Here is a 27,984-nt window from a genome sequence, read left to right as displayed (position 1 = left end):
TCAGTTTCATAATAGCAATAATACTTGTTTCTTTGATCGAATAAGGGGGATATCAATCGCCACCAACAAGGGCTACAATTTGGTTTCTTCCAACTATGAGAAGCAGGTAAATGGAGGAAAGAAGATAATTATTGATCCTGGTAGCGTCATCAGAAAATATACACACATGCCGTGTGAAGCTTTTTTAATTATGGTAAGAGAATTTGATACCCTATAATCCTTTTACAAATATAAAATTTAAAACAGCTTCATTGAGAATTTTATGAATAGTTAACAATACAGAAAATCTCAGGGAAAAATTGTATTCTTGTAGAATTCTCAAAATCCCTCTTGCGAACACATTCTTTGAAGTTTGAATCGGCCAATAAAAGTTCAGTAAAATAACGCGGGAAGACGATGGGTCGTGGCTTTGGGCGCTGTAATCCTTGGACGTAGCCGAGTCACTGAAGCTGAGACCAATGGATACTACGTTTTAAGCGTGGAAATTCCATTATAGCATTGCCCGGTGAGTATTGCACTTCTGTGCATTTCTTCAATTATCGGTGTGGCGTTATCTTTCACTCCAAGTATTGCCCATATGCACTGTGTATCTCCTACACCAAACATAGGGGAAAACGACTGTATGTGCCAAGGCTACTCCAGCTAAGGAGTCAACTTGTTATTATGTGTTGCAATTTGTTGATAAATTCTTTGCTATTTTTCCTCACAACTTCTAGCCTTAAGTGTGTGAGTATGGAATTGTGGTGATCATTTTAACACTGAAGTTAACCTAGCTTCCATGATTTGGACTCTATTGTTATTACAAACTTTCATTTTTGCGTTTTTTTCTGATATTTCGAGCAATTTCACTACACGATTGATACTTATAGCCCCCGATATGTGCATAAATTAGTAACCATTACACTGAAACACATCTCTGTATCTCGCTCTCAGCATGTGTTTTTAAGTGCGTTCTCCATTAATTTGGTAACTTCTTTGTTTTGCTACATCCAAGTCCTGCCCTTTATGTTATTTAAGTTTTTGCATACTGCTGGTTAACTGAACTGGTTTCCCTTTTTGTTTCAGCGTCACTAACTCTTATCCAAGAAGTTCCCATTCTCTGATGAAGTTTAGAGTTTACACCGATAATGTTAGATAACCTTGTAAATTCCAATGCTGAAAAATCAGAGGCAGTGGTGTCCACTTTGATAGTAACACAAGCTAGCGAAAATGGTGACCGGAATTCAGATTCGATTGTAAGCACTGATGGCGGACAAATTAGCAAGAAAACTAAGGATTCCGACCCGAAACTCGACCTTAGTGAAAATAATTTTATCACGGCTTCGGATAAGTGTGGTGTAGAAAGTGATCCTCAAAATGATGATATTACTTCATCTCGTATTTGTTCTGGAACTGAAGCCGAGGAATTCAATAATGATACAACATCAATCAGTGCTGGGAATGCGGATAAAAAATCACTTGATTCGCCATTAAATGTAAAGAAGGCTGTGAAAGCATCCAGAAAGAATCAGCTTAAAGGTGAAAGAAGCTCACTCATTAGTTCTCCAAAGCCTGAGGTGGCATCACATAGTATCCCAAGAACTATAATGAGTCCTTCTGAGTGTAATGGAAGTAGTCCTGAAGTAAACGAAGATATTTCTATCCGAAGTCGGTATGGGAGGACACACAAACCAAAGCCCTTGAATGAGGGATTTTTAACTACAGATAGAAAAGTGGGTGCATTCCTTGGGCACAGCCCACAAAGTAGTCCAAGGAAGAAAGATGATTCCCTTAGGCTTTCCTTGAAGAACCATAAAAAGTCAAGTCCTGTTAAAATTAGTCCTGGAGAAAAATTGAAGGCAGCTCTGGATAGTCTTAAGAGTACCAATTCTAGCATAGCTAACAGCCTCACTTTTAAGAAAAATATTAACAAGTCCTTTGTTAATAATTTAGGAAATTTGAAAACCCCCATTCCCACAAATAAGCGTTACGCCCAGAAAGAAGTTACTCCAATATCTACTCCACTGAAAAGATCCAGAGGTCGCCCTCCATTATCTGCTAAGGCTAGAGAGAAAAGTGGCACTCCCGAAAAACCTCCTAAGAAGCTGAATAAATCTGGGAATGAAGATATTTTCCATGAAGTTGAGACATATGATGTGAAAGAAGATTCTCCTGCAGATAAACATAGCCACCGACGAAACCTGCTGGGTGAAAATATATTAAAAGTTGGTGGTGGTGAAAATGGGGTGAATGGTATGCAGGAGCATGCATCAGATGATTCCCCTCAATTTATCGATGAAGGAACGCCTGCAAAAATGGAATTTGTGGATGATGACGAAGCAATGGTGGAGAAAGGAAGTGATTCTGGTGTTGAATCGAGTGCTACTGCTCCACCATCAGAGCCTGAAGATAACATCCAAGAGACGACGGAAAAGGTCGATGAAAAGGTCTCACAACCATCCCCTGCTGAATGGTTGGTTGGTGACTTGGTTTGGGGCCACATAAAAGGGCACCCATTTTGGCCTTGTATCATCATCCATGAGCCTGAGCAAGGCTTATTCGTGAAAACTACATGTGAGTAGTGGTATTACCTTGAATATTATGTCTAATTGTTTGTGATGCATTACATCAGAAGTTGCACTTTTATGATCTATTTTATGTTATGACCTCTAATTATCAAGTCATTTGACTAATTATGATAGTATTATTTCTTTTCAGCTCTTGGTATGGGTAGAGTGGGTCGTCGTACATATCATGTCCGATTCTTTGGTGATAATGCTAGAAGAAGCTGGTTGTTTAGCAAGCACATACTCAGGTTTACTGGGCATAAAGATTACATGAAGTTGATTGAGGAGCATGCTGTAAGTATTTCCTTTATGTATTTTATTTATTATTATGGAATATGGGCTGATTGCATTCCATGATTTTCTGAAATTTATTCTTTTGTTGAGTTATAATGTTTTAAGTGAAAAAGACCTCGTAGGTTGTCTCCCATTGATTCATTTGTATTTTAGTGTATTTTTAGTTTGTGTTGGTATTGAATGTTTTCACTCGTGAGGATTGCCTTACTGAATTCCAATATGACCAAAAGTAATGAAAAATTCTTTTTTTCTCCTGTATTTGTTCCCTGAGGTGGTCTGAGCGAATGCATGCAATGCTAAACTTAATTTCAATCATTTAAATTCAGACTGCGCAGATAGGGGGTTGGTCTATTTCACAGGCTTATCATTCTGCATCAGACCCCAAATTTTTCCTGTGTTCAATAAGTATGTTAATTGTGAGTTGTAAAAATTAGGTATGTCTAGTATTGATTAGTTCCGATGTCCATGTTGGTATCCTAGCGTTGTGTATTAGGAATGACTAATATAATTATGACTCTATAATTTGATGTGGAGTGGCTGATGTTCTTATTTTCAATTTAAAATTAAACTTGGGAGAACCATAGATGTATATTCAATTATGAATTATTCCCAGGTCTTAAAGTGGTTCTAATATTTTATAGGATCGGAAAAAGGATTTTGAGGTGGCAACTAGAAATCTACTCAAGTGGAAGTCAGCTATCGAGGAAGCAGAAGAACTTTTGGATTTGGGGCGGTAAGTAACAATTATAATTCCCTATCCAAGATACATTTCTTTAGCAAAATTATTTTTCCATCATATAATAACAAATCATAGTCACTAGGTGATGGAGGATGAAAAATATTAATATTAATTTTTCAGTGCTGAACGATTGGAGAAATTTGCTGCTCAGTATTTGGAAATACTTGGAGATGATGAAAGTGATGAAGAGTCGATTCCCACTACTCCTAGAGTCTCGGTCAAAAAAAGCAGGAAAAGACCAAGACCAGTTAGTAACTCCCCTAGCTCCTCTGAGAATGAGAGTCCTCAGAGAGAAACTAAAGTAATGGACTGTGAACCAGTGAAAAGTAGTCGGTATAGGATAAAGAGTAGGAAAGTCATGCAGCCAATGACACCTTTTGATGCTTTTTGTGAAAAGCATCGTGAGCGTGTGGTGGATGAATTCCCTGATCTGCCCAGCGATGGCATTGAAGCAGTCCTGCATCAGCGTTGGGAAATGCTGGATGATAATGTAAAGTCTCGTTATGAAAGTCACAGCAATCAAGGTAGTCAGGTAAGTGATAAAGTGAGTGATGATGAAGATGAAGCTATTTTGGTTGCTGAGACAGAGAGTGTGACTAGCAAGGATGAGCCCGTACCAAAGAGTGAAACAAAGACAAAAAGCCGCAAATCGATAAACATCCTTGATTCAACGAAGCGTAAAGGACTGTTTCGAGGAGTCAAACCGGACAAGGTTTGCATCCAATGTGAAGAACCTGGTGGGGAAGTCTTGAAGTGCCGAGGGCCTTGCTGTCGGTTCTTTCATCTTAAATGTGCCCCTGAAAATAGTAAAGGTGTGGATGGACACGAGGACTTCCGGTGTGGGAACTGTGTCAATGGGGAAATGGCACCATGCAATGCATGTTGGAAGAAAGAGGTGAGTCTACAACTATGCTCTTCTTTTACTCCTGTGTGGTGATGATATTGAGTCTGCATTAGAAAAATGTTTGTTGCACATTATTTTTGTGGTAAATTATTAGATATATTGAAAAAGATAATCCTTTCATTTATTCATTGATTCATAAATTCATTGAGATGTATGTGGCAACATAGAGAAGTTTTATTTGGCAATATTACACTTTGCATTTACAACTAATGAATTTCTGTTTTCTTAGTTTAATTGATGATATAATTACTGATATGGAACAGTTCCGTATTATTCCAATTCAGTTGCTATTATCTGTGGTAAATCGCAACTTCTTCGTATCTACAATCTCAATTTTAAACTATGATGAAGTTGCTATCTGGGTGTTGGGAATTTTGCCCTGATTAGATGCTTAGAGTATCATGCATGGGAGCCTATTCTCATTGTTGATGAAACCTTGGTTATATGCATAGCAAACATTTTATTTCATTAATGTTCTTTTTAGAATATACTTGTGCAAAAAGTACTCAATGGCAAAAGAAACAGATTACTTCCCTTTAATGACATTTGAGTTGCAGAACTTATTATAAACATGTTATAACATTTTATTGGTAAGTATCTGAAAATGTTTTAGTTTCTATGCTGCAAGTAGGTTTTGTGCCTATTGGCTGGTGACCCAACCCCCCTGTCACGTGCCTTTTTAGGCGGCTTGAGGGGTTGTATGTAGATGTATCTAAATATTTTACTCGTGAGAAAAACTAATTTTACTCGTGCAACTGTGGTACTAGAGGTGGAATATATATAAGGTGGAATTATCAGTAGAAAGTAGGATATTTAATGATTTTGATGTTATTCAATGGGTTGTATGATTATCCAAAGGAATCTGAGAGGAAGGAAGGGGAAAGGAAGAGGTGTAACCAGCAGGGATGTGGGCGTTGCTACCACGAAGAATGCTTGACGGAATGGCCTCAGGCATGGTGGTCAAGGCAGACTTTTATGTGTCCTGCACACTGTTGTCACACATGTGCTTCTGATGACCCAAGGGATGCTCGAATGCATACATCTCAGGCAGAGAAATTGGTCCGCTGCATCCGATGTCCAGCAACTTATCACTCTGGTATGTAGCCTTTAAGTATTTAAGGAATTATTTATGTCAGCAAAAAACATGAAGTTGCTACTTGGTGGAAAATGTATTATTTTTTGGTATAATATTACCATAATATAATATATATTATGGTAATGGCACAAATTTGAGATGAAGTTTTTTCCCTCCCAACTCGTTCAGAAAAGAGATTACGTCTTACAATCAGATGCAAAATTCTCAGCTTCAATTGTGAGTTGAACAATCCTAACTATGGATATCCAAATTTGTCCCCTGATAGCTTTTCAATAAAAAACCGATGATTGAAGTATCATTTAAATTATTTTGTTTGCATTTAAATTTGAAAACTAGAGTTTTTTTTGGCAGCAGTTGATAATTTGACCAGTGCCAATGAGACGTCAGGTGCACTTCCGTCATGTCCGTGGGTTTGCCTTCTCTACCCTGGGTTTGGCTCAGGAGTGCACTCATGTTTTAATGTCTTCTGTGCTACCTCTTGTGACTAGATAGAGATTTCATTAATATGATTTTGAAACATTAATTCCATAACTGCGATTGACCATAAGTTAGACATTAGCCTGCCGTAACTTTCCTCAGCGACAAAAGAAATCAGAAAATTGCTCATAATCTTATTCTCACTGTATTTTTGAGGCTATAAGCTGGCATGAGCAGTAAGGTGTTTTGTATTGAAAATACATTAGCATCAGTTTTACTGAGAGTTTACACCTACCCTTAGTTATGTTGCTGTTTAACAAATTGGGGTACATTAAAAGCTGACATTACAGACAGAATTGAGAACCATTGGATTAAATAGTAGTTGATCCACTAAGTGAATGCTGCTAAGCCTGAAATTTGAGCCTTTTCTTCTCATTAATAATCTAGCTTCAGTAGGAAATCGCCAAAAATTTTGGAATAATAAGAAAGGAAACCAAAAACTATAGTGTCATGTCCCTCTTTATGTTGTCTTTTTCCATGTCATGTGCTGGGAGATGTGATGAAAATAAGGATTGAGATTATTGCTAACGGCTTCCAGGTGCAGCTGCGTGTTGCGCTTTGTCGTGCAAGCTTTCGCGACCGTTGCAGGACGCATCATCAGGCGATGAATGAAATTACGGAAATTGGTGGTCAATTAATATACTCGTCCACCTCCCCCATCCACTGGAGTAGTGGGGGAGGAGGGCGGAGTTGACGTCAGCAGAACTCTCAACCCTGTCCTTGAGCGATGAGCGGACTCTTCTTATCTAGCTAATAACCTTGTTGGTAACATATTCGTCGTCTTCTCTTTTGGAAATTCTCTTTCTTAGTTATCAGAGATGAATGCACCACCAAATTCCTTCCCTGGGAAATACTGGAAGATTTGTATCTCCGATCCAAGGCTGAAAATATTAGCGAAGAGGTTTCTTGCCGTTCCGCCATCCACTGTGTTCAGTGGAAAACTTTTTAGTTCGGCAGGAAAAATATGTGATGTAAAACGAAACAGGCTTTATACCGACAGAGTGAAGATACTTTGCTTTCTGAGCAAAAATTTAAAGTCTGTAAAAGGAGACTAAATTTGTGAGACATTATTGATAATGATAAGATATTTTAAATATAAGATAGATATTAAAGAGGATAATTTTATTTTAAATTTCAACATGAGTGCTAATATTATAAAGTAATACCTATGAGGTAGCACTGTTTTTCAGGTATGTTCTGTTTTGAAATTTAGCTATTATATTTTAATTACATAGTGATGATATGAAAGATGCTTTTGTCTACTGATTCTTTCACAGAGTAATACTTTTTTAAGTGGTTGTCTTGTTGCCTATTTTTCTTGGAGTCTATGGTGTCAGAATCGATGGAATCGGTATCGGTAGAATCGGAATCGAAATGTCAGAATTGGAATCGGGATCGGAATCGATAAAATTTTGGAATCGACCCATCACTAGTCTTTGCATTACACGAATTTGTGTTATGTGAGAGCGTTTAACATTGGGAAGATAGGGATGCATTCCTGGTAGCATAAGTGTTGGGTACCGAATTTCCTATAAACCGTATATATTCCTATTAATAGCTTTAGAAGACCTTATTTATACAAACATTTATAGTTTAAAATATCTTTAAAAATTGTAAGCACACATTAAAAGATTTTTTTTGCGTTAAAAGAAATTTGTACGTGCCTTTGAAATTCCCATCTTCCGAGCGGGTGGCCTAACATCCAGGGAAAATGCATGCTATCTCAGGGTTCGTAATGCATTGCTGTCAGTTGACAAATTTGAAATCAGTCTTAAAACAATTCTTTTGTCTCCCAGGCCCTTTTGTTGCTCATCCAATTAACAGACAAATGCTACTTTGAATACTTTTTCATTGCTCGAGGAGTTAGTGAATGATAAATCGTAAGAGGCTTTAATTTGAAGTCTCCTGAGGCATTAGCATCAAGCAGCAACGTGAAATGCTCTTTAAATGCCTTGAAACCTATCTCGGGTTTTTCTTCCCTGAAAATGAATAAACAACATTGCATTCTCTTCTAAAACAATTCCGTCTCCTCAGCATTAAAAACTAGTTGATGGGGAAAGGATTTTCAGAAAATTTTGTGGCGACTATGCTATCAGCACTTGCAGATTCACCTGATATCGTAGCACTAAAACACCAGCTCAAATTTTAAAATTCTGGAATCAACTGGAGCTTCCACAAGATTTCAAGACAAGATGTGTTGGAGTAATCACTGCCCTCATCTTCTCTTATAGATTCAAATAAAGCCACAGTTTTGCATGAATGATTGCCTGTGATAAAGGAACATCATTTAATGGTTTAGTATTAATCCAGGTAATTGGAAGTCTTTCCGTTTTTCCAGCAATGAACCTCGAGTACGTGTTGACCGCTTGGCTGAAGTTGGTGCGGCTGATGTCACTGACATTTTAACCTCGTTTTTATTCAGAATAATAGTGCGGACTGTCGGCATCGTGAGCTTAAACTTACGCGCAATATCTCTTTGTTGCTCTCTATTTTCAAAGCAAGTGATCACTTTCAATTTCTCTTCTTGGTTTATGCTTTTCCTTCATAACTCCTTTACTTTTCTATCCACTTTCCTACTTTTTGCCGTTATTGACTTGATTTTTACTCCGTTTGGCTCTATCAAATTCACATTTTACCACTAAACAAGTGCTTAACTGTATTCCTGAGATGCAGAGGGCGCTGATGACCTTGAAGACTGGACTGGTGGACCCTTTACGTGGTAGGGAATTCGCCCGATAACCTATGACGGCAAAAATGACATCTCAAACCGTATTGCTTAAAAGAACTCATTTCTACTATCTCCAAACTTATTAATTCTCTAAATTAACTGATGTTATTCAGTCAAGGGGGTGAAAAAAATTATGTACTTCGTTGGGTTGGCTGTCCGGTTGCATGACGGGTAATGTTTTTGCCCTTTGCGCTGCAATGGATTTCGACAAATATATAAACATAGAAAAATTTGAGGCAGGCAATACTATTAATATGCATAAAATGAGTGTAATTTCGTGTGTACTTAGTGCAAGTTCACATTTTTCAAGATAGTATTATAGGTTATTTGGTTAGGGAAAGCTGCGTTGGAATGTTTCCCCGAGGAACGAATTTGCACTGTATTGAAATTGCTCTAATTGAAGTTGTGCTAAGTGAGGTATGGGTGTAGTAGTGAACTTGCAGGTGGCTGATGCTCGGGGTGGAATATACTGTTAAAGGAAATCATGACTCAGCCCTAATGTCTGTAATAACTTGCTAGCAGCTGCCATGACGTACATGTTGCATCATGAGCATTTAACATGTCAACTGTTTACTGTAGGTCATAAAATTTTAATTTTGTTATAATTATTATTATTTCAATATCTTTTTTGCATTGCAGGTGACTTTTGCCTTCCAGCTGGATGTGAAATTTTGACTGGAAATAATATAATATGCCAAAGGCACTACAAAACTCCCAAAAAAGGTGTTTTTCATGTGAACACCTCATGGTGCTTCATATGTTCCATGGGAGGGTCTCTCATATGCTGTGACCGATGTCCATCTTCATTTCATCCACAATGCCTCAACATAACTGCACCAGAGGGATCTTACATTTGTGAAGATTGTGACTCAGCCCGTTATCCATTATATGGAGAAGTTGTCTGGGTTAAGTTGGGCAGGTAAGCGCTACTATTTCCTTAGTCTATAGATTTAGTGATCAGATTTTAAAAATAGAATACATATTGGTAATAAAATAGATTTTTGTGATTTCTACAGATTTAACTTTGATGAATTTGGTCAGAAGGTGGTCCGACTGCTGAAATATGTTGTTTATAAAATTAAATCACCAAGTTTTATTTTATTACTGTTTTGGAGTCTGTATTTTTTTGAACATTGAATTTATGCTGAGCTGGTGTGAAATTGAAAGCTGGTCTTTCAGCTTTGCTTCAGGATTCAACAATTGTCATGATAAAAATGTATACAAATTTTATACAGGTTTATACAATTTTTTCATAGGGGATGTTTTCAAAATGTCTATCCAAAATGTGACTGAAAAATAAAGGGGAGAACTCAAAAGATAAGCTTCCAAATAGTCAGTCTACTGGAGCCCTTTGTCTTAACATTTGTCATGTAATTGCTAAAAATTAGGCAGTTTAATCACACTGCCAATATTGTTTGCAATCTAATGCTTAGTTAAGTTTAAAGTGCCATTTTCTTCGTTACCATGGGGATCAGGCGTCAGGGATCAGGTGTAATGGGCTGGTGAACTTTTTTATTTCATTATAGCATGGAGTAAAAAATTACACTTACAGTTTATGAATTCTCCTCTAAAATTACCATAAGATGTGGCCATTCAAAAGTTTAATTTCTTTACCTGAGTTCATCACTACATTAGCTCGTCAAACTTTCCTCAGAGCCCAGGTGAAATGTCAAGTTAACTCCAGTGATGGCTGTCCTTCGCTATTTAATCCTAACCTCCATCCTTAATACCTAATTTACCTCATTGGTTGATTAGTGGGGATGTGCGAGTAGTCGAAAATTCGAGTCAAGTAGAGTAGTTGGTACTCGACTCGAGCTAGTTTCAGCTTGCTGTATACACTATAGTTGTTGACGTGGGCGCTGAATACCTTAACGTCAGCCGCAGTGGCCGATTGTCTTCCGACCTGGCGCACACTGGTCCGAAATCGGAAAAAGCTGGAATAAAGTCTAAAATGACCTTTATGGGGATAGAGACTTGAAACTTAGCGTAAATACTATTAAATTATTACCTAATATAGATTTATATGCCTTTTTTTTTTGTCCTTTGATTTACCCCATGTATTTCCAACCTCAGTTATGAAACTTTTCACTTATATGATGATATGATGACCTCTGTTAAGAAACGTATTTTTCCACTCCAATGAGATAAAATACCTCACTTATACGACTTGTCAGAGAACTGCTCTACGAGAAGACTGCATTATGCGCACCGATTTTAGTCACAGGTTTTTCCGTGGTCGTTTTCAGTCGCCCCAGCGAAAACAACGCTCAAATGAGCCATTGAAAATCCACCTATACTAAAATTTTGGCTTCCTAGGTCATCCAAATAAGATTAGAATGTTTGCAGTACGCACTTAAGTTGATAGAGATTCAACACAATGGTAAAAGCAGCATGCAGGGTCTCATTTCATGGGCTAATGCTGCATCTGCGGGAGGAATTGAGCTGGGGAAAAGTTGCTTACGCAGCGCACAGATCAAAACTGACCCAACTTGTATCTCAGGGTTTAAATGAAACATAGTTGGACCTTGAATAGCCATTAGCTTAACTCTGCTGCGTGGTGGCAAGCATTTATTTTTAAAAAGGAGAGTTAGTGTGAATGCCCTCGGAGAATAATTTACGTTGTCAGGTAATTAAAGTCAAATTCAACATATGAAAGATAAGGCAGTTTCTATGGACTCAGGAAGTATGCAGTATACTCTCGTTTTTATACAGTAGACTCTCTTCAGTTCATTAATTAAGTTTAATGTGGAGGCTGCAAAAATTCAACTACGTATTCTTTCTGTGATGTTTGCATACATTACTTTGAAATGCAATGCATTAAAACCTTGTTCATAACATTTAGTACATTTGTTGACTTATTTTTTGGACAGATATCGTTGGTGGCCAGCAAAGATTCTGTATCCAAGTGAGATACCAGATAATGTGAAAGCTCTTCCTCATTCATTGGGTGAATTTGCAGTTCGCTTCTTTGGCTCCCACGACCACTACTGGTTCAATAATGGACGAGCATTTCTTTATCAAGAAGGTGTAAGTATTTGATGTTGATTTTTGTGCATAATTTTATGAGCTTGAATCATAACTACCTGTCTTGAAAAATTGTTTGTAATTTGGACCACTCTTGTTTTCAAGATATCTTTCCACCTATTAAAAGTTTTATTTTTTCAGAAAATATTTTTAATTATATTTTAAGCATATCTTAATTTTTATTTTAAGTATTCTTATGTCCTCAGTAAGTTGTCATAACCATGTGAAACTATGTTTCTTCTTTCTCCATGAAAGGATTCTGCCAAAACAGCTGCCCCAAAGAATGGATTTGATACGTTGTTCGCTAAAGCTATGGACGAGGCATCTATTTCCTTCAAGGAATATGCCAAGAGGAAAAGCGAGTGGGAAGCATCTAATGTTGCTGGTCGAAATACAAGTTCAAAGCCTCCTCGATTTGTCAGGATAAAAACAAATAAACCAGTTGGAGATGTCAAGCCATTTGAAACTGTTCATGCCAGCTATACCCCTTGTGACTGTGACCCCAAGACTGAAAAGCCTTGCAGCCAGGAGCCTAATTGTCTGAACAGGTTGGAGTTATTGTTGTTTCAATCACTTACTAGTGTACATCGACTTACAGAGAGTGATCTTATGCCTATTTCATTATGGTAATGATCTCTAATTAAAAAATGTCTTACTTCTAGGTACACTTTTAGTGATGATGAAAATGTCTTGATTAGTCACAAATAGAACATGAAGCAGTTTTTGTTGGAAAATTGGAATCAACCAATGAAGTCCTTTTGTATTTTCTTGTGGCATACCTTAACCATAAATCAGATATTTGGTTTAGAATTTCAGGCGAAGTGATTTTTTGCAGAGAATTTCATCCTTTGGTGTTTATAAATTTGAACCCATATGCATACGTACGTTTGAAGTCACATATTACTGCACTGCTCTGAGATAATAATGTACAGTGTAACCTCGATATAACGACACCCCACGGTGCACTAATAAACACTCGCTATAGCGAATTGTCGCTTTACCGGAGGTGGAGCAAATAATAGCCAATATACCTGTTGCGAACAGATATACAGGAACAGGAGTGCTGCGGCGACAGATAAACATCTATCCGATAAACCTAAGCATAAATGCAGACGAAAGGCGATGTTTTTTTGCATCACTAAATTTCCTTACTCAAATAACGACCAACTATTCAAACAATTTATAAGCGCCGCACTGAATAAAAATCATGCAAAGCATTGTTTCGTCATCATTATATTTATCGAACGACAGTTTACCACATAAATTTGAGACTGAGCACTCCATTAACTTCATTTCTAACAGATCGCTAGCAATTACAGAGGTTAAGGAGTCTTGATGAAAGTCTTCCGGCGGTGAAACCCTCGCTATGGCGAGAGCCAACACCGAAAGGGTCTCGTAAAAACGAATTTTTTAACACGCTTATTATAGGGTAAATTGACGGTGCATCGGCTATCTCTCGTAATAGCGGGGGTGTCGCTATAGCCCGTACTCGCTTTAACGAGGTTCCACTGTATATAATGAGGTTCCTCATCCTGCTCAGATTAATACTCGTGCCATTACCTTTCTTTTGACTTAAATCAATATTATTTTATCAGAAGCATTATTTTTGTATGTAGTTTGATTTCCTATTTTCTGTCTTTTCCATTGCAGGATGCTGATGGTTGAGTGTGTCCCTGACCTTTGTAGAGCTGGGGATCGTTGCTGTAACCAACGCTTCCAGAAGCGGGAGTATCCTCCTCTATCTACCTGCCGCACAGATGGTCGTGGTTGGGGTTTGATGACTTTAGCTGACATAGCTCAGGGTGACTTTGTTGTGGAGTATGTGGGAGAAATGATCAATGAGGCTGAATGCCACAGGCGTATGGAACGCATGCATCGTCTCAAAGATGAGAATTACTACTTTTTAACAATTGACAAAGACCATATCTTGGATGCTGGACCCAAAGGAAATTTGTCAAGGTAAGTCTTGTGATTTATTTTTGTGTTCCTCAAAGGCCTCACTTCCATAGTGTGCGATGGTGCGATTTTGAAAGGTTAATGCATTTTTCATGTTTTGGTAAAAATTGAAAATAGGGTCTGTTATTTAATTTTCTTTAATGAAATTTGATGCCGTACGAAGACCTCAAAATCAAAATTGTTGTCATCATTAAGGTATACATTGATATTGGTGTTTCTTTTAGTCATGTATTGAATTTTTTGCAGGTTTATGAATCACTCCTGCAATCCAAACTGTGAAACACAGAAATGGACAGTAGGAAGAGAAACACGTGTAGGATTATTTGCACTCCATGACATTCCTGCTGGTACAGAGTTGACTTTTAATTACAATTTGCAAGTAATTGGAACAGACCGCCGACCATGCCTATGTGGAGCTCCTAATTGTGTGAGATTTATTGGAGCAAAAAACAAGGTTAGTACTGCAACTTTTTTTTACTTGAATTCTTCAGTGCATTGTTATTATGCCAAAAAGGGTTAGTTTCTTAGCTGCTCAATTGAGGAAAATAGATGTAACTTCCGTCTCTTCAATAAGGCTGAAGGTAAGCAATGATAAGTAATGGTCCTTTTATATTTTTCTCAAGTATTCATAGGGAAAGGATTGGCATTAAAAAATACCAAAATGGTATTATTACATATTTGCAACTACACCCTGGCCAATGGATTAGATCATCTTGGAATTTATACCTATGACCAATGGGTAGAGATCCTTGAAAGTGGTTTTATTTTTTGCTAAAATTTGTTTTAAAACTATGTGATTTCGGTGTTATAAAACATTTTGGCGGTTTTACAATGTTGAATTTTTTTGCACACTTCTAGGTGTTTTATTATTTTTTGGTGCACATTTCATTGCATATTTTTTTAAGCATTTTACATAATATTAAATACAATTTCAACATTACAAAATTTCTGATAAAACCAAATGAAGGAAATGGTTCAAGGTATATGTATCAATGGTTCAAGCATTAACAAGCGAGTGAGCAAGAAAAATTGCACCGTGAATACTTCACTTGATTGTCTTTGTGAGGAAGACTAGAGCAAAAAATTTGACCAAACAATACTGAAATTTGTTTTCAGTTTCATTGCATTACCGTATTTCTCCGAATATAGTCCCCCCCCTAATTTTGAGGCTTCAGTTTCGGGAAAAGTAAAAAAAATGCATTTGAATATAGTCCCCCCCCCCCCCCTTTAATTTTACCTCAGGCATTTTTGGAAAAAAAGTGGGGACTACATTCAGACATATACGGTAATTTAGATCAGTAACATAATATTTAAGGTCTTCCTGCTTCTTTTTTCCTGTAATAAGAATGTATTCTTGGCCAATACGATCAACAGTCTGCAAATCCCCATTACCCTTCATGCATGTACTTAAGAGAGTCTTTCCCGAATTTTTGGATTATCAAATTTCTCTAGATTAATGCCAGCATTTAAAAATGCTTGAGTGGTAGGGAGAACAACCTCCTCTTTGACCTCCTTCACTTTATTTGACTGACTAACTGTCTGTTCAAATGATAGCTGTCGTTTTCTGGGTCCCCTTTCTATCGCCCGTTTATGTGTATCGCAATTTATATACTTTAACAAAGGGTCATGTCTTTATGATTTAAGTCTTTTATTCCAAAATTTACGCAGTAATACTTTGTCTTTTACATAAAATCCTTTGAGCCGAATCCACTCGCCCTGGTATGAACGGTTACACTAGGTTTTTGGTATTTTAAAATCCCTTTCCTTCATTTGATAGATAAAGCTGTAGACGTGACTAAAAACAGTCAAAATGCGAATTATGACCAATCTTGACAGTGTTTTCGAACTGTGTGCTGGGTAGATATGGTATAACCATAAGTAATGTATAACTTACATTTTGACCAAAATTTTTCATGTCATGGGCTCCCTTTTGGTAGCCCTCACCTAGGTGCTGAGGGAAGGTAGGTCCAACAAAATCGCTTAGTATTGATTAGAGTTGTTGCCAATCGGTCAAGAAAGGCCGTGAAAGAAGCATGCATAGAAACTTGAACCAGGGGTGTGTCGAAATGATTCATTTTTTCGTTTTACATCGGGGTTATTAAAATGTTAACGTACACAAACAACCATGCCCTGGAAAGTGATAACTTTCCCAGGCAGGACTCGAACCCGTGACCTTCTGTTTGGCAGGCGAGGACTTTTCCCTGCTGCCACCGAGGCCGGCAAATCGAGATATAAGTTAATATTTATCGCAGAATTTCATTTAAATATTGTTTCAAACAAAGAATTCATTTCTTAGTTTATAAATTTTGAGAAATGAACAAATATTTATTTCAAAAACTGGCTGAATGAACAATTAAATGACCATAAAGTGGTCCTTTACCACAAAGAGGGGTAATATAAGACAAGGGGTCCGGGTACCTGCTCCCGGATTTCAAGGGTACGGCGTAAGTCCTGCTTTGTTGGGTCCCAAAAATAAGGCTTCGTGATCCAGCAACCATCATAAAAGGGGAAGAGTAAGGAAACATATATTTTCGGCATTTGATCTCCTGCATAGAAAAATCTCAGAAAATTTGCTGCTTTTGTCTCCTGGGTTAAGAAACGTCCTGCCACATATTTTCGTCATTTGTGGCAAAAAGGTAAAATTCATTTACTAAATTTCAAATACATAGTTGATAACACAGGAGCAAATATTCTATGAGCTTCATTCATATTGGCTTTGATTTCTTTCGGTGTTAAAATTTGGGCAATTTCTTTCAAAAACGTGTGTTGGATCACCACACACAACAAATTTTTATAAACAACCCAAATATGCTTAAGTTTTTGCCAGTGAAAATAAATTGGCAGGTGAAGTGCAGAAAGTATAAATTGGTATTGATTTATGATCATATTTCCCACTTATGACATGGATAACACTACTCACACTCACTGGGGGCTGTGAACTCCCAGACCTGCCAGTCTTTTCTGGTCACTTGGCCTGTTCTTACTACAATATTTGTTGAACCCTATGATGCAACATTATATATCTGTCTGTTGTTGAGATAGTAATTCATGAAGTGGTGAAAGTACATGATTTGGCCAAAATTAAAAGTGCTTGTTGATTGATCTGAAATTTGGTTTCTCAACATATGACACTGTCTAGATTTGAAAAATGTGTAACAAAATAAACTTTTAATCCGAAATGTAGTAGCAGTTGGTTAATAAGTAGAGACAGTTGGCAATTCTGTTAGGTAGAAAGGTTAGTATTTTGATAATTTGTCTTTGGGTTTCGGATGATTTTAGAAGGGATCTATAACTTTTTATGATTTCTCGCCTTGTTCACCCAAAACATTTGTACGAGTGATTCAGTCAGTGAGTGGTCGGAAATGAGTTTTACAGAATATAGATTTACAATGAATGTGGCTTGGATCATCAATGGATGTGCTCTTCCTCTGTGAGATCTAAGACCATATTGAAATTGTAACATCATTCAATTGTTTTTTCCAATAAATCTTTATTTTCTTCTAATTACCATTTTTTTTATCCCCTCACTCCTTCAAGCAACGTTCTCCTGCTTCTCTTCTCATCAATCCCCCTATCCTTTTTCATCAACAACTCTGCGACTACTGTAAATGACAGTTTTTAAATTTCAAACATTATAAAGTGCTCTATGGTGAACTTATTGAAAAGAATTTTGTGTGCGCTAATTGCCAATCATGATAGTAAATATTCAGGTACAGAGAATTTAGTTATAAAATATGTTAACTTCCCAAAAGTACCCAACCCTTGATTTTTCCAAAATGCACAACATATTTATTTTAACTGTATCTTTGGAATTTACCTCTAGGAACTTCATGTTGTGATGTTTTTTTCACTTTCAATGCATCTTCTTGGATGGATGTGTTCATTGATTGTAAAATTTTGTTTTTCCTTATGATAGAATGACCCAGAAGAAACCAGCTCTGAAAATACCCTCACGCCATCTGCAAAAAAGACCAAAGGAAATGGGAAAACTCCCAAGAGACCAGAAAAAGCCTCTAAATCTGCTCCATGCGTCACTTGTGGAAATGGAGGTGAATTGGTTTATTGCTCAGTGAAGTCGTGCAATAAAAGCTATCATTCTACTTGCACGGAATTTCTAGAGGACCCCAAAGGTAAATATATATTAATGATTACAGTCTTTGTCATTTAAAAAGTTGATTTCACCCTTCTCTTAGCTCCAAAGATGGCTGCTATTTCAGTAGTCATTTATATTCCTCTAACCCAGACTTGTTTCCATGCCCCAAGGCCCTTGAAATCCTAGAAATGTTTGAGTTTTGGGTACTGAAATTTTTCTATCAATTATTTGTGAATTTTTTGTCACAAATATCTGAAATGTTTAATATTCATTAGAAGACAATATCTGCTTTAGGGATCAGTGGGCTCGGTTCTTTGTTCCTCCAGTTCCTGCGCTTAGGGCCTGACTGTAAACTGAAGCCATAATTATTCAGTACCTAAATAATTTGACCAAAACCCAGTGAGGAAACTAATCTACAGCATAATTTTTATGCATTACGTGAAGGCATTGACCACCAGGCCACCATAGTGACTGGCAATGAAAGTTTCCAGCTTGTAACGATGGCCTTGGAGTGACTAAATCCCAGTGGATTTCTGATGTCATAAGTCACCTACACCAATTGTTTAGGCATGGATCCAGACCAAATTGGTAATGATACCTCAAAATAGAGTAAAATTAATTTTAGATTCATTTGCACGCCTATGTCTGTGTGTAATGAACCAATAATACACATCTGATAGAAAAACAGTGATGTCATTGTGGGAAATATATATCGAAACAATTTGGTAATCAACCTGTTAAATAAGGTGACTATATGGAACCAATGAAATGTGAGATAGCTTGCTCTAATATTTAGGGTAGTTTTCATACTACCATAATGAAACTATTTAATATCTTTTTAATAAGGATGAGTCGGTTCTCAAATTTTTTTCTGTTCTCAGTACCCCCCAGTTGGTTCTCCCCCATCGGTTCTCGGTTTTCGATACTCGGTTCCAAGGATTAACTCTTATTATCCAAATTAATGGCAAGTTTAAATGAAAAACCACAAGGAGTTAATGAAAATAATTTCACTAATGATGTACATAAATTAGATTTTAATAATGAAAAACACTTTGCTACTTCCACAAAATTAATAATTTCTATTTTATTACCAGTTTCGGCTGTTACACCATTTTCAAATACATGAAATTATAGCCGAATAGGTGTAATAGCCGAAACCGGTAATAAAATAAAAATTGTTAATTTTGTGGAAGTAACAAAGTGTTTTTCATTATTAACATGGAGCCCTTCCACCACGTAAATGCTTCAAGTTTCGATTTAAGGTAAATTAGAGGGAAAGCTCTGTAAAAAAACTTAAACCATCTCCATAATTTTATTTGCCAAGCAAAAAGGTTAAATGACATGTTGTTAAAGAATACATGATTGATCAATATGTCACATTATATCAGACAGCTACTGGTTCTTTCTCCAGGTTTCCATTTTAAAAATTCAAAATTTTTACCCTATCTGGGTCTAATCTATTCTTATTTTGGCAGAAATATTGCCATGAACAGGCATTCACTGAAAACAGTAGTGGTCAATGTAGATTTTGAAGGGACACGCGGAATATGCTTTTAGCACTGTTTACATACAGTGTGTCCTCGTTTAACGTCGTCCCGTTTAACGTTGTTTCACGATAACGTTGCCCAAAAATTGAAACCCTTGATCATTTAACGTCGTTATTGCTTCGCGATAACGTTGTTCAAATTATGCGCGGCGAAAAAAAAATGAATGGCGAATAGGACGCAAGCGCATCTGATGTATAGTAAATATTACTTAATTAATGCGATTGGTAGTTTTCGCTCGACAGAAAAGGTTGGCTTGGGTAGCGTATGTTAAATATGCGTCTGAGCAAATAATTATCGCCTCATTTACCCATAATCCGTTTATTTTTCTGATGCCAACCGAAAAAAATGTCCACGAAGAAGAGTGGCTATCCTGGCGGTTCTTCAGACGTGAAGAAAAAACGGCGATATTAGAACAAAAACTTGGTATTATTAAAAGAATTGAAGAAGGTGCAACTGCTGGAGAGATCGGTCGAGTTTTAGGTTTGCATGTCGAGTTTTTATAATTAAAATTTCTTCTGTTACTGAAAATATCGATGTTTGCCATTAAAATACTTTCTTTTTAGTTTTTATATTTCATTTAATAATGCCTTCTTCCCAACCTTTTCGTTATGAAAATTCGTTTCGTTTCGAATGAATCGTTATCATGCTGAAGTGAATAATCGGTAATGAATGTTTCACGCGATTTCCGCCGGGTTAAAGAATTCATATCATCACGAAAATTGACTCGCCCTTTATCCTCGTGCTTCCGACTGTCAGATTCAGATTTTTTCATTTTGGCCTGATTCAGGTGTCTCCCGATTGGTCACGAAGTCTGCTTAAAGTTACGGCTCCGATAATTGGCCTCCTTGGATTCTCGCCCGGGAAATTCTGGATTCTTCACGAAGAAATGGATTGTTAGGAACATGGCTAGGAACCAATTTAAATTTTTTACATTGTTTCTTATGGGAAACACTGCATCGTTTAACGTTGTTTCGCTTAACGTCGACTTTTTCAGGAACGAATCAACAACGTTAAACGAGGACTCACTGTACTGCATATCATCAGGATCAAATAGGGAAACTCCTTCAACTTCTAACAACATCATCCATTAATTTGTTGTAACTTGTGAGTCAAGTCAAAATATATTCTCTATTCTGCGATGTAGCTTAAATTGTTACTAAAATTGGCAACTTATTTGCATGCTTCACTGTCACGATTCAGTTTTTATAACCTCAAAAATAAACTGCTCAACACGCCGGTAGAGCGACACGATGGATAAATTGGGCGGCTGTGAGTTAACGCAAAATTGTAATTCTGTGTTGCATTGTGCAGGATAACTACACCTTTCAATGCCTTGCATAGGTTTATCAACTTATGTATAAGCTCTCGTTAGAACGCATCTTGCTCGTAAAACGATTTTCCGCTGGCTGCCGTTCACGGCATTGCAGAGAGTTGTCTCATCTGAAAGTTGCCTGAATTTCACGTGAACGGCTGCCGGCATTGTCTTAAAGCGGTCTCAGTGTACTATTGTGTGTATTTCTCACCTTAGAAGGCGTATCGCATGGGCCAGGTTGAAATGGGGCACGATTAGACTTTTTTGACATAGAGACCTATGGTAAGTCGAAAGAAGGCACCGTGTCGTCGATGGCGGCAGGCAAAAAGTTTGCTCATTTGAAAGCGGCTGTGCATACGGAAATGTTACAATGCTGGTTTTAGCATCAAACAAACGAACCCTTAAATGCGCTAGTTAGCAAGCAACTCTCTAAAGAAAAAACGTGGATGCCATTTAATCGGAAAGTAATATGTATATGCGTTTTTAAATCTCTTTTCACTTTTCTGCCTTAATTACACTGCAGACCATGTAGGCTCTGGGTGCCAAATTCAAATCCTCGCCACCGTTCATAGCCAATTCAGAATGCGACGGGTTCTCGATACCGGTCCACTGCCAAGAACTGGCAGTACCAAGAACCGGGTACCAGAAATGACCCATCTCTACTTTAAATATTTAGGAGTTCATTTAACTAAAAATTTAGGATGGCGTTTAAACGTCGAACACAGAATCAAAAAATCGTTTAAAATATTGCACTGGGTGATGAGAAACCTCAGAGGAAGCACCAGGGCCACTAAAGAAATGGCCTATACAATTCTAGTACGACCAACAGAGTACGAATTTCTTGTTTGAGACCCACATTATAAATGAGAAGTGAAGAAATTGGAGAAGGTGCTAGGTATGTGTTGGGAAAGCACAAGAAAACATGAAGCGTTTCAGAAATGCTCAGAGTTCTGAGGTGGGAGAGAAGGAAAAGGAGCAGGCTATGTGGCATGTTTAAAATAATGAGTGGGGAAAAAGCATGGAAGGAGTTTGGAAAGGACATTACAAAACCCAGCTTTGTGTGAAAAAATGATCACCATTTCAAGACAAAGTGCCGATCACAATGGACTAATGCAAAGCAGTTCTCTTTCTTGAACAGGACCATAAGGGACTGGAACGACCTAACAGCAAAACTATTTGAGCTCCCCCGAAAAATTTACATATTTTTAAAAAGCAGTTGAAGAAGTAGGGACCAATGGTTTGTTATGATGTTTCCAATTGTTTTGCATCGTATGTTCATGTTACCACCAGACCAATGGCCTTCTTGTAACAATTTAATGACAATAATAATAATTTTTATAAATATAGTCATTAAAATAGCAGTTGATTCGCTTTATCTTGAGTCAACTGTATTATTTGTGTTGAGAAATGATCTTTTACGAAATGAAAAAATTTGGGATTACTTGAGATGCAAACCATGCCAGGACATCACTGCAACTACCATGCACGGAATAAATTATGTACTCAGCAACAGAGCCATTCATAAGACATTAACAGTGAGTCCTAATATGAATCTAAAGAGAGGAAATCTCACCATGGAGCCCAAAAGAAAAACTGCGACAGCCCTGTGGACGTGAATTTTCTCAGGGTAATCCATCCACTTGGGCCTTTGCCCCTGGAGTTTGATTCCAGTTTCACTAGCCTGGTCACTTCCATATTCCTCCTCGTTGTGTCTTGGCGAAAGCAAAGAATGCAGGTTGCCTCATGTGCCTACCCTCCAAGATTTCCCTGACTTGGCCCCACCAGTAAAATGGAAGATGTGAGTGTTTACATAGTATTGAAAATGATAGTACATATAGCAGCATGTTTCTGCTTTTAATGCCTTTGTTAAGATCAGCAGGATTAATATTGCTATTTTTAAGTATGTAACCCTTTATTTTGTTACTCTTTTACAATTAGTTGAAAGTAAGTGACTTCCCCATAAATAACCTCATTTACATCAAGAAAATTCATCTTCTTTTGGTATTTTTGTCCAATAGGGTAGTTTCCTTCATCAAAGAAAACGAAAGGCATTGATTGCGATTCGTTACCCACCATTAGTGTATTCATAATACACAAATTATTTGGTTTTTGAAATACCGGTTTAGACGAATGGCAAGGGTCAAATTTTATCCTCATTTGAAAAAGGCCAGATTGGCGCCCATGCGATTCCACTCCGCATGACGTCACAGGGACCTAGTTTCTACACGAGAGGATAGGAGTTATACATCGTCTGAGGTTACCAATGCATGCATGAGGCACAGAGCTCAGGGAAACATGTCTTAATAATCACCTATTAAAACTGTCTAAGTTCGGAAAGTTTTCTTCGTTTGATAAGGTATTAATAAACCTTTTTTAAGCCAAGCGCTACCATCCAGCAAGGTACTCAGCTATCCGCTAGCATCCTGCGACGTATCAGCGCTAAGCCTCGCCTCAAGGTCACCTCACCGGGCGGGAGGGGGAACCAGAAATACGACGTACGGAGATATTTCCCGGCATTCATACTTAAGCGTCGCGTTTTCGCGCGCTTGAAAATTTTCACTTTTCATTTAATCGCGAAAAATAGATGTTGTCATTTAAAAATCTAAAAGCGTGAAATACGTACTCCAGGAGTAATAATCTTTCGATTAAAGCAATAAAAAAATAATAGGAAACCACCCTATTGCCATAGATGCATTGCTTCATGACTTCATTAATAGATTGAGTGTTGTGAATTAACTTCACAATGTAATTATTGTTTCTTTTTGGGGCTTTTCGGATGAGTATCTGTGTGATATTCCCTGAACCAAGCTTTCTAATGTGGCTTAAAAAGTTCATGATTTTGCATAAATGGTTTGCAGATTTGTTAAGTCTTTGGATTAGTGAAGGGTATGCCATGAGCCCTGACTGTAGGACACTGAAAGATCTAAATTATCTCTCAGCCTCAGAGTCTACACAATAAGTATTGGTGGAAGAAAGACAATGATGAAATCTCCAAAATTCATAGTCTGCAAAGAAACAATGCCTCTGTATCTAGTTTTTCATTATTAACCTTCAGGCTTGAGGAGGTAAAGAATTATAACACGGAAAAATATTTAACCTGTCAACAAAACTGATCTGCACCTCAGAGTAAACAAAATAGGTAGTTATGGGATTCCATCAGAGTAAGATGGAAGTAGTGATTACGAGAATGGGAGGTTTAATATTGGGTTAAAATAAGAATCTGGAGATGCAAGTGAAGAGAGGTGGAAGAATTATTGACATGGCACGATATAGCCTTTTCAATCTTGACTATCTAGTATTAACCGAGTCTATGCTGGATAGGAGTGGTTGCACTCAGAAACAGTTGATTAGATGTCGAACTAAGAATGTGGGTACTGGCAAAGTGAGATAAATTGAAGAGTGGCTGCACTAATGTGGAAATTTCTTTTTTTTTAATAGGAAAGTACACCTGTCCTTTACATCAATGCTTCTACTGTGGATCAAAGGCTAGCCATCTCTGTGGTGAATGCTCCAACTTATTCTGTCAAGAACATGTGATTGAGAAACCTAGCTCAAAGCGTGGAATCTTGTGTTCCAGTCATGTGAAAAAAGAAATTCTATCTACGGAAGAATCAACAGAGTCAGCAAGTGATAAGACGTCAGAAGAAACTGTTAAGGGACAGCTGGCTGAAGTGTGTAATGAGAATTTAAAGGATGGAAGTCCAATGAGTGCCAAGATCCCAAGACGAAGATCCTCAGCAAAGGGAAGGCTTGCTAATGAAAGCTGACTTTTGTGTCATTCCCCCCTCCAAACCTTTCGTAGTCATTAAAATTTCATTCAGCATTCCTGTTTGAGGGAACCCATAAGGTGATAAATGTGCAAGAAAGAGTTTGTGTTCTAGTAGTAGTCAATGGATGTTTTATGCTGTTAGAATGTTTCTTTTTAATCCATTCAAGAGAGTCCTGATGTAATAGAGGTTATCCAATGTTTCACACTATTATGAATTCTGGTAAATTACAGCCGGTGGCATCAAAGATTGTATTTTGAACAAAGCAAGTCTAACTACCTACTGCATACTTTTATACTTGAATTTTTATTTTTAATGGAACGATTTTTCGGGTGAAGGAGTATGTGTAGCATGAGCCTTATTGGTGCAAGAAAATGATTTGTAAAAGTGATCTAATTAACACTAAATGAAATGTGTAGATTTCCTTGTCACAGGTTAGGAGCCATATATAGTATGATTAACAATCATTCGATTGTTTTTAGGGGACAGTATTTTGCAAGCAAGTAACTCTTCAGTGTGTTATGGGGATTATCAACTGTTGTGTTTCCTTTCCTCTTAATTCACTTGGTGTCCTCTAATTAAATCCTATTCTAAAGGGTGATAATTTTGTCAAAGTTATTCTTATTGTAAATATTAAGGTTGCCAAGTGGTTTTTCAAGTCATGAAATAAATAGTCACAAACACTGAATGTAGCATCTGATTATGTTAGTTATGGTCAATCAAGGGCTATGTGTTGCTTAATTCTAATTTGTTCCTTGTTTACACCTCCTCCTATGTGTATTAATTTGTGTGAGTGAACGAAGAATAGAAAATTACAAACAAGAATGTAATTTAATACTGCCCAATTGACTGTGAGCATTAAAGTTGAAATAGAATGAATTAGATATTTTCTATGGTTATTGTTGCTGACTTGTGAAAACTGTAATTTTACCGATTAAAATTATTCTTCTTCTCATATTTGTGCTTTTGTGAGATAAACTGTTCAATGAGAATTACATTGAAGGCCAATTAAAAATGTCTGGTTAGAGTTAGCAGTTAATGATACAGTAGAACTTCTCAATAGAGGATATTGTTTGTACCGAAGAAATTGTCCTATATACATAGAGCTGTCCTTCATTCATCGTGGATTGCTATTGATGCACATCTTCAAACCCTCTTAGTGCAATTCTTCTTCCTGGGGTACTGGCAAGAAATACAGAGGGTATTTTAATAAAATGTAGCACCTACGGAAAAAAATAATACAAAACTATTTTATTACATATCCATGTGCAGTTTTTTTTTTATTGATGAGGTTAAACTGGTTAATATTGATAAAATATTTTTAAGTTCAATGAAATAAGTTATAGCAATGTAATAAATTATTGCAAGTTTTAAGGTATACCAGGACTAGCCGCGGTGATAACTTTTACGGGAGTCACCTGCAATGCACAATCGTGCGAAAGATCCACAGAGAAAAAAATCATTCGCCTTGAGCGGGATTCGAACCCGGATCCCCCGATTTCCAGTCGAGTGCTTTAGCCAGTTAAGCTACCGAGGCGTCATTCTTCCCTGTGGATATTTGCAGATACTACCGGACAAGATTTTTTCTCTGTGGATCTTTCGCACGATTGTGCATTGCGGGTGACTCCCGTAAAAGTTATCACGGCGGCTAGTCCCGGTATACCTTAAAACTAGTCAAGAGCAAACACCTCTTTGTGTTCTATGTCCGGGCCTGCTCCCCGGCTGTGGCGCTGTGCGCACGACTTGGACTGCTAGTGGCATCATATGCCCCGCAGTCCAGCAACACCTTGTCCGGTAGTGTCCGCAAATATCCACAGGGAAGAATGACGCCTCGGTAGCTTAACTGGCTAAAGCACTCGACCGGAAATCGGGGGATCCAGGTTCGAATCCCGGTCAAGGCGAATGATTTTTTCTCTGTGGATCTTTCGCAAAATTATTGCAAATTAATTAATGGACTTCGTAAGATATATGGGCCCGCAGAACTTTTTACCAGAGCGGCAAAAGCCAATATATCGGCCTGCTGCACAAAAAAGGTTAATATGTAATCAGTAATAATAATGTACATGAAAAATTGAACTATGAGGGTCATCTGGAAAATAAGTCCAGTTTTTCCTTTTCTATTCTAGTTTTTATTGAAAAAAGTGTAAACTTTCAGGAATTGTTCATATCAACATAGGCCACATGTACGTATTAATTTTCCATCATCTTCGGAAACCTCAATGCTCTTTGCTTTTCAAGAAATAAGCTTTGAAATACCCTCCCTCCTCATTAAAGCTTCCCATCATCTAGGTACTTGATCTAGTTAGTGACAGCTTTAACTTCCTCCTCACTTATTAATTCCTCCTCCATTTTGGTGAGCAAATGAAAGAGGGAAGCAGCCAATTACTCCATCCATACTTCCTGTGTCATCTAAAAGCTGCCTCTCCTCACCCACCATGTCTAGTACTTCGTTGTTCCTCTTCCTCCTGTCCACTTCACCTTCTCCATTCTTCTCTACACCCACATCTTGAACACCCAGTCTTCTCTTATACTCCTTCTTAAGTGTTCATGTTTCCGTGCTGTAAAGCACTACATTCCAGATACTCCACTAACCTTTTCTATATATTCTTACTAAACAATCCTCTCATAATTTCCTTTGTATTCATGAAACCCTCCTTTGCCAACGTAATTCTCTTCCTGATGTCTTTACTTCTGTATCCATTTTCCTCCAATGTGAATCCAGAATAGTTGAATTGCACTACCTGCTCAAGTTTTTTTCCAACCAACTGTTACCCTGAGTCTCTCATTCCTAGCTCAAAATGCTTCACAAAATCGCATCACCTTGGTCTTGGACTTGGCCGCCAGATATTTCCCTCCCATAGATACGGTGCTTATTTCATGGTGTAAGGTTTTATCAATGTTATGACTTCCCACTTTGTAATAGACTGCCCCGTGGCATTGCCAGATGGTCTAGCATGTGGCTTTGTAAATAAGCCGGGAGATTGAAAGGGGAATGAGTTCAAACAAGTAAAGGGCACCTGGCACTCCATCTATGGAATTTCTCAACGTGGAACTGCTCCTTAGATGCTCAGCTTGAGAGCTTGCTCAGTTATGTAACAACCAAAGAGGCTGATTGGTAGTGAAGGTTGCTCCGGTGCTCCACCAGTTGATCTCCTCGATGGCTGCTGATGTTTTGGGGTACGAGGCATACTCCATCATCAAGACTGAATATCATGGCTTTGAAAGTGGTCGCCTTACACATATATCGGTGACATGGTCTCAGGTTCACTCTGATTGGCTCTTGGTTTTGGTTGGACGTAATCTTTGCAGGACGGGTTTCCAGCTGTTGCTCAGGGAATAACCGCTGTCTATATTAATAATGTTTTATGATAGCCGGATTCCTATGGCCTCCTTAGTAATTCTTTCCCAATATTTCTTTTCTCTGGATATGACCTTCACATCTTCCCAATGGATAGATTGGTTTTCATTAAGGCTGTGTTTGGCCACCGCAGATTTTTCAGG

The 27,984-nt window shown here is 37.6% G+C and overlaps 1 protein-coding gene across 2 annotated transcripts; it reads left to right on the top strand.

Annotated features, from left to right (window-relative positions):
• Nucleotides 1-256: 256 nt before the first annotated feature.
• On the top strand, nt 257-25,438 carry LOC124153441 (histone-lysine N-methyltransferase NSD2). Of its 2 annotated transcripts, none has more exons than XM_046526595.1 (13): nt 257-505; nt 1,066-2,553; nt 2,698-2,840; nt 3,482-3,573; nt 3,700-4,474; nt 5,342-5,579; nt 9,424-9,703; nt 11,655-11,811; nt 12,064-12,356; nt 13,459-13,767; nt 14,011-14,218; nt 17,681-17,894; nt 24,155-25,438. In XM_046526595.1, the coding sequence occupies exons 2-13, from the start codon at nt 1,128-1,130 to the stop codon at nt 24,481-24,483; spliced, it is 4,464 nt and encodes a 1,487-aa protein (XP_046382551.1). In that variant the 5' UTR covers nt 257-505; nt 1,066-1,127; the 3' UTR covers nt 24,484-25,438. The 2 variants fall into 2 exon arrangements, with proteins under 2 accessions (XP_046382551.1, XP_046382552.1); XM_046526596.1 differs by lacking the exon at nt 257-505 and adding an exon at nt 554-726.
• The last annotated feature ends 2,546 nt before the right edge of the window (nt 25,439-27,984 follow it).

This window comes from Ischnura elegans, chromosome 2 (genome assembly GCF_921293095.1).
Source record: "Ischnura elegans chromosome 2, ioIscEleg1.1, whole genome shotgun sequence".
Classification (NCBI taxonomy): domain Eukaryota; kingdom Metazoa; phylum Arthropoda; class Insecta; order Odonata; family Coenagrionidae; genus Ischnura; species Ischnura elegans.
The sequence above is the reverse complement of the archived record's forward strand: the minus strand, read 5'-3'. Positions and strand labels throughout refer to the sequence as shown.

What these genes read in the sequence shown, in the direction of transcription:
- LOC124153441 (XM_046526595.1), top strand. Translation starts at nt 1,128, where the DNA reads ATGTTAGATAACCTTGTAAATTCCAATGCTGAAAAATCAGAGGCAGTG. An exon ending in CCCAAAGGAAATTTGTCAAG is followed by an intron (nt 13,768 to 14,010) that starts GTAAGTCTTGTG and finishes AATTTTTTGCAG; the next exon opens with GTTTATGAATCACTCCTGCA. An exon ending in ATTTCTAGAGGACCCCAAAG is followed by an intron (nt 17,895 to 24,154) that starts GTAAATATATAT and finishes TTTTTTTAATAG; the next exon opens with GAAAGTACACCTGTCCTTTA.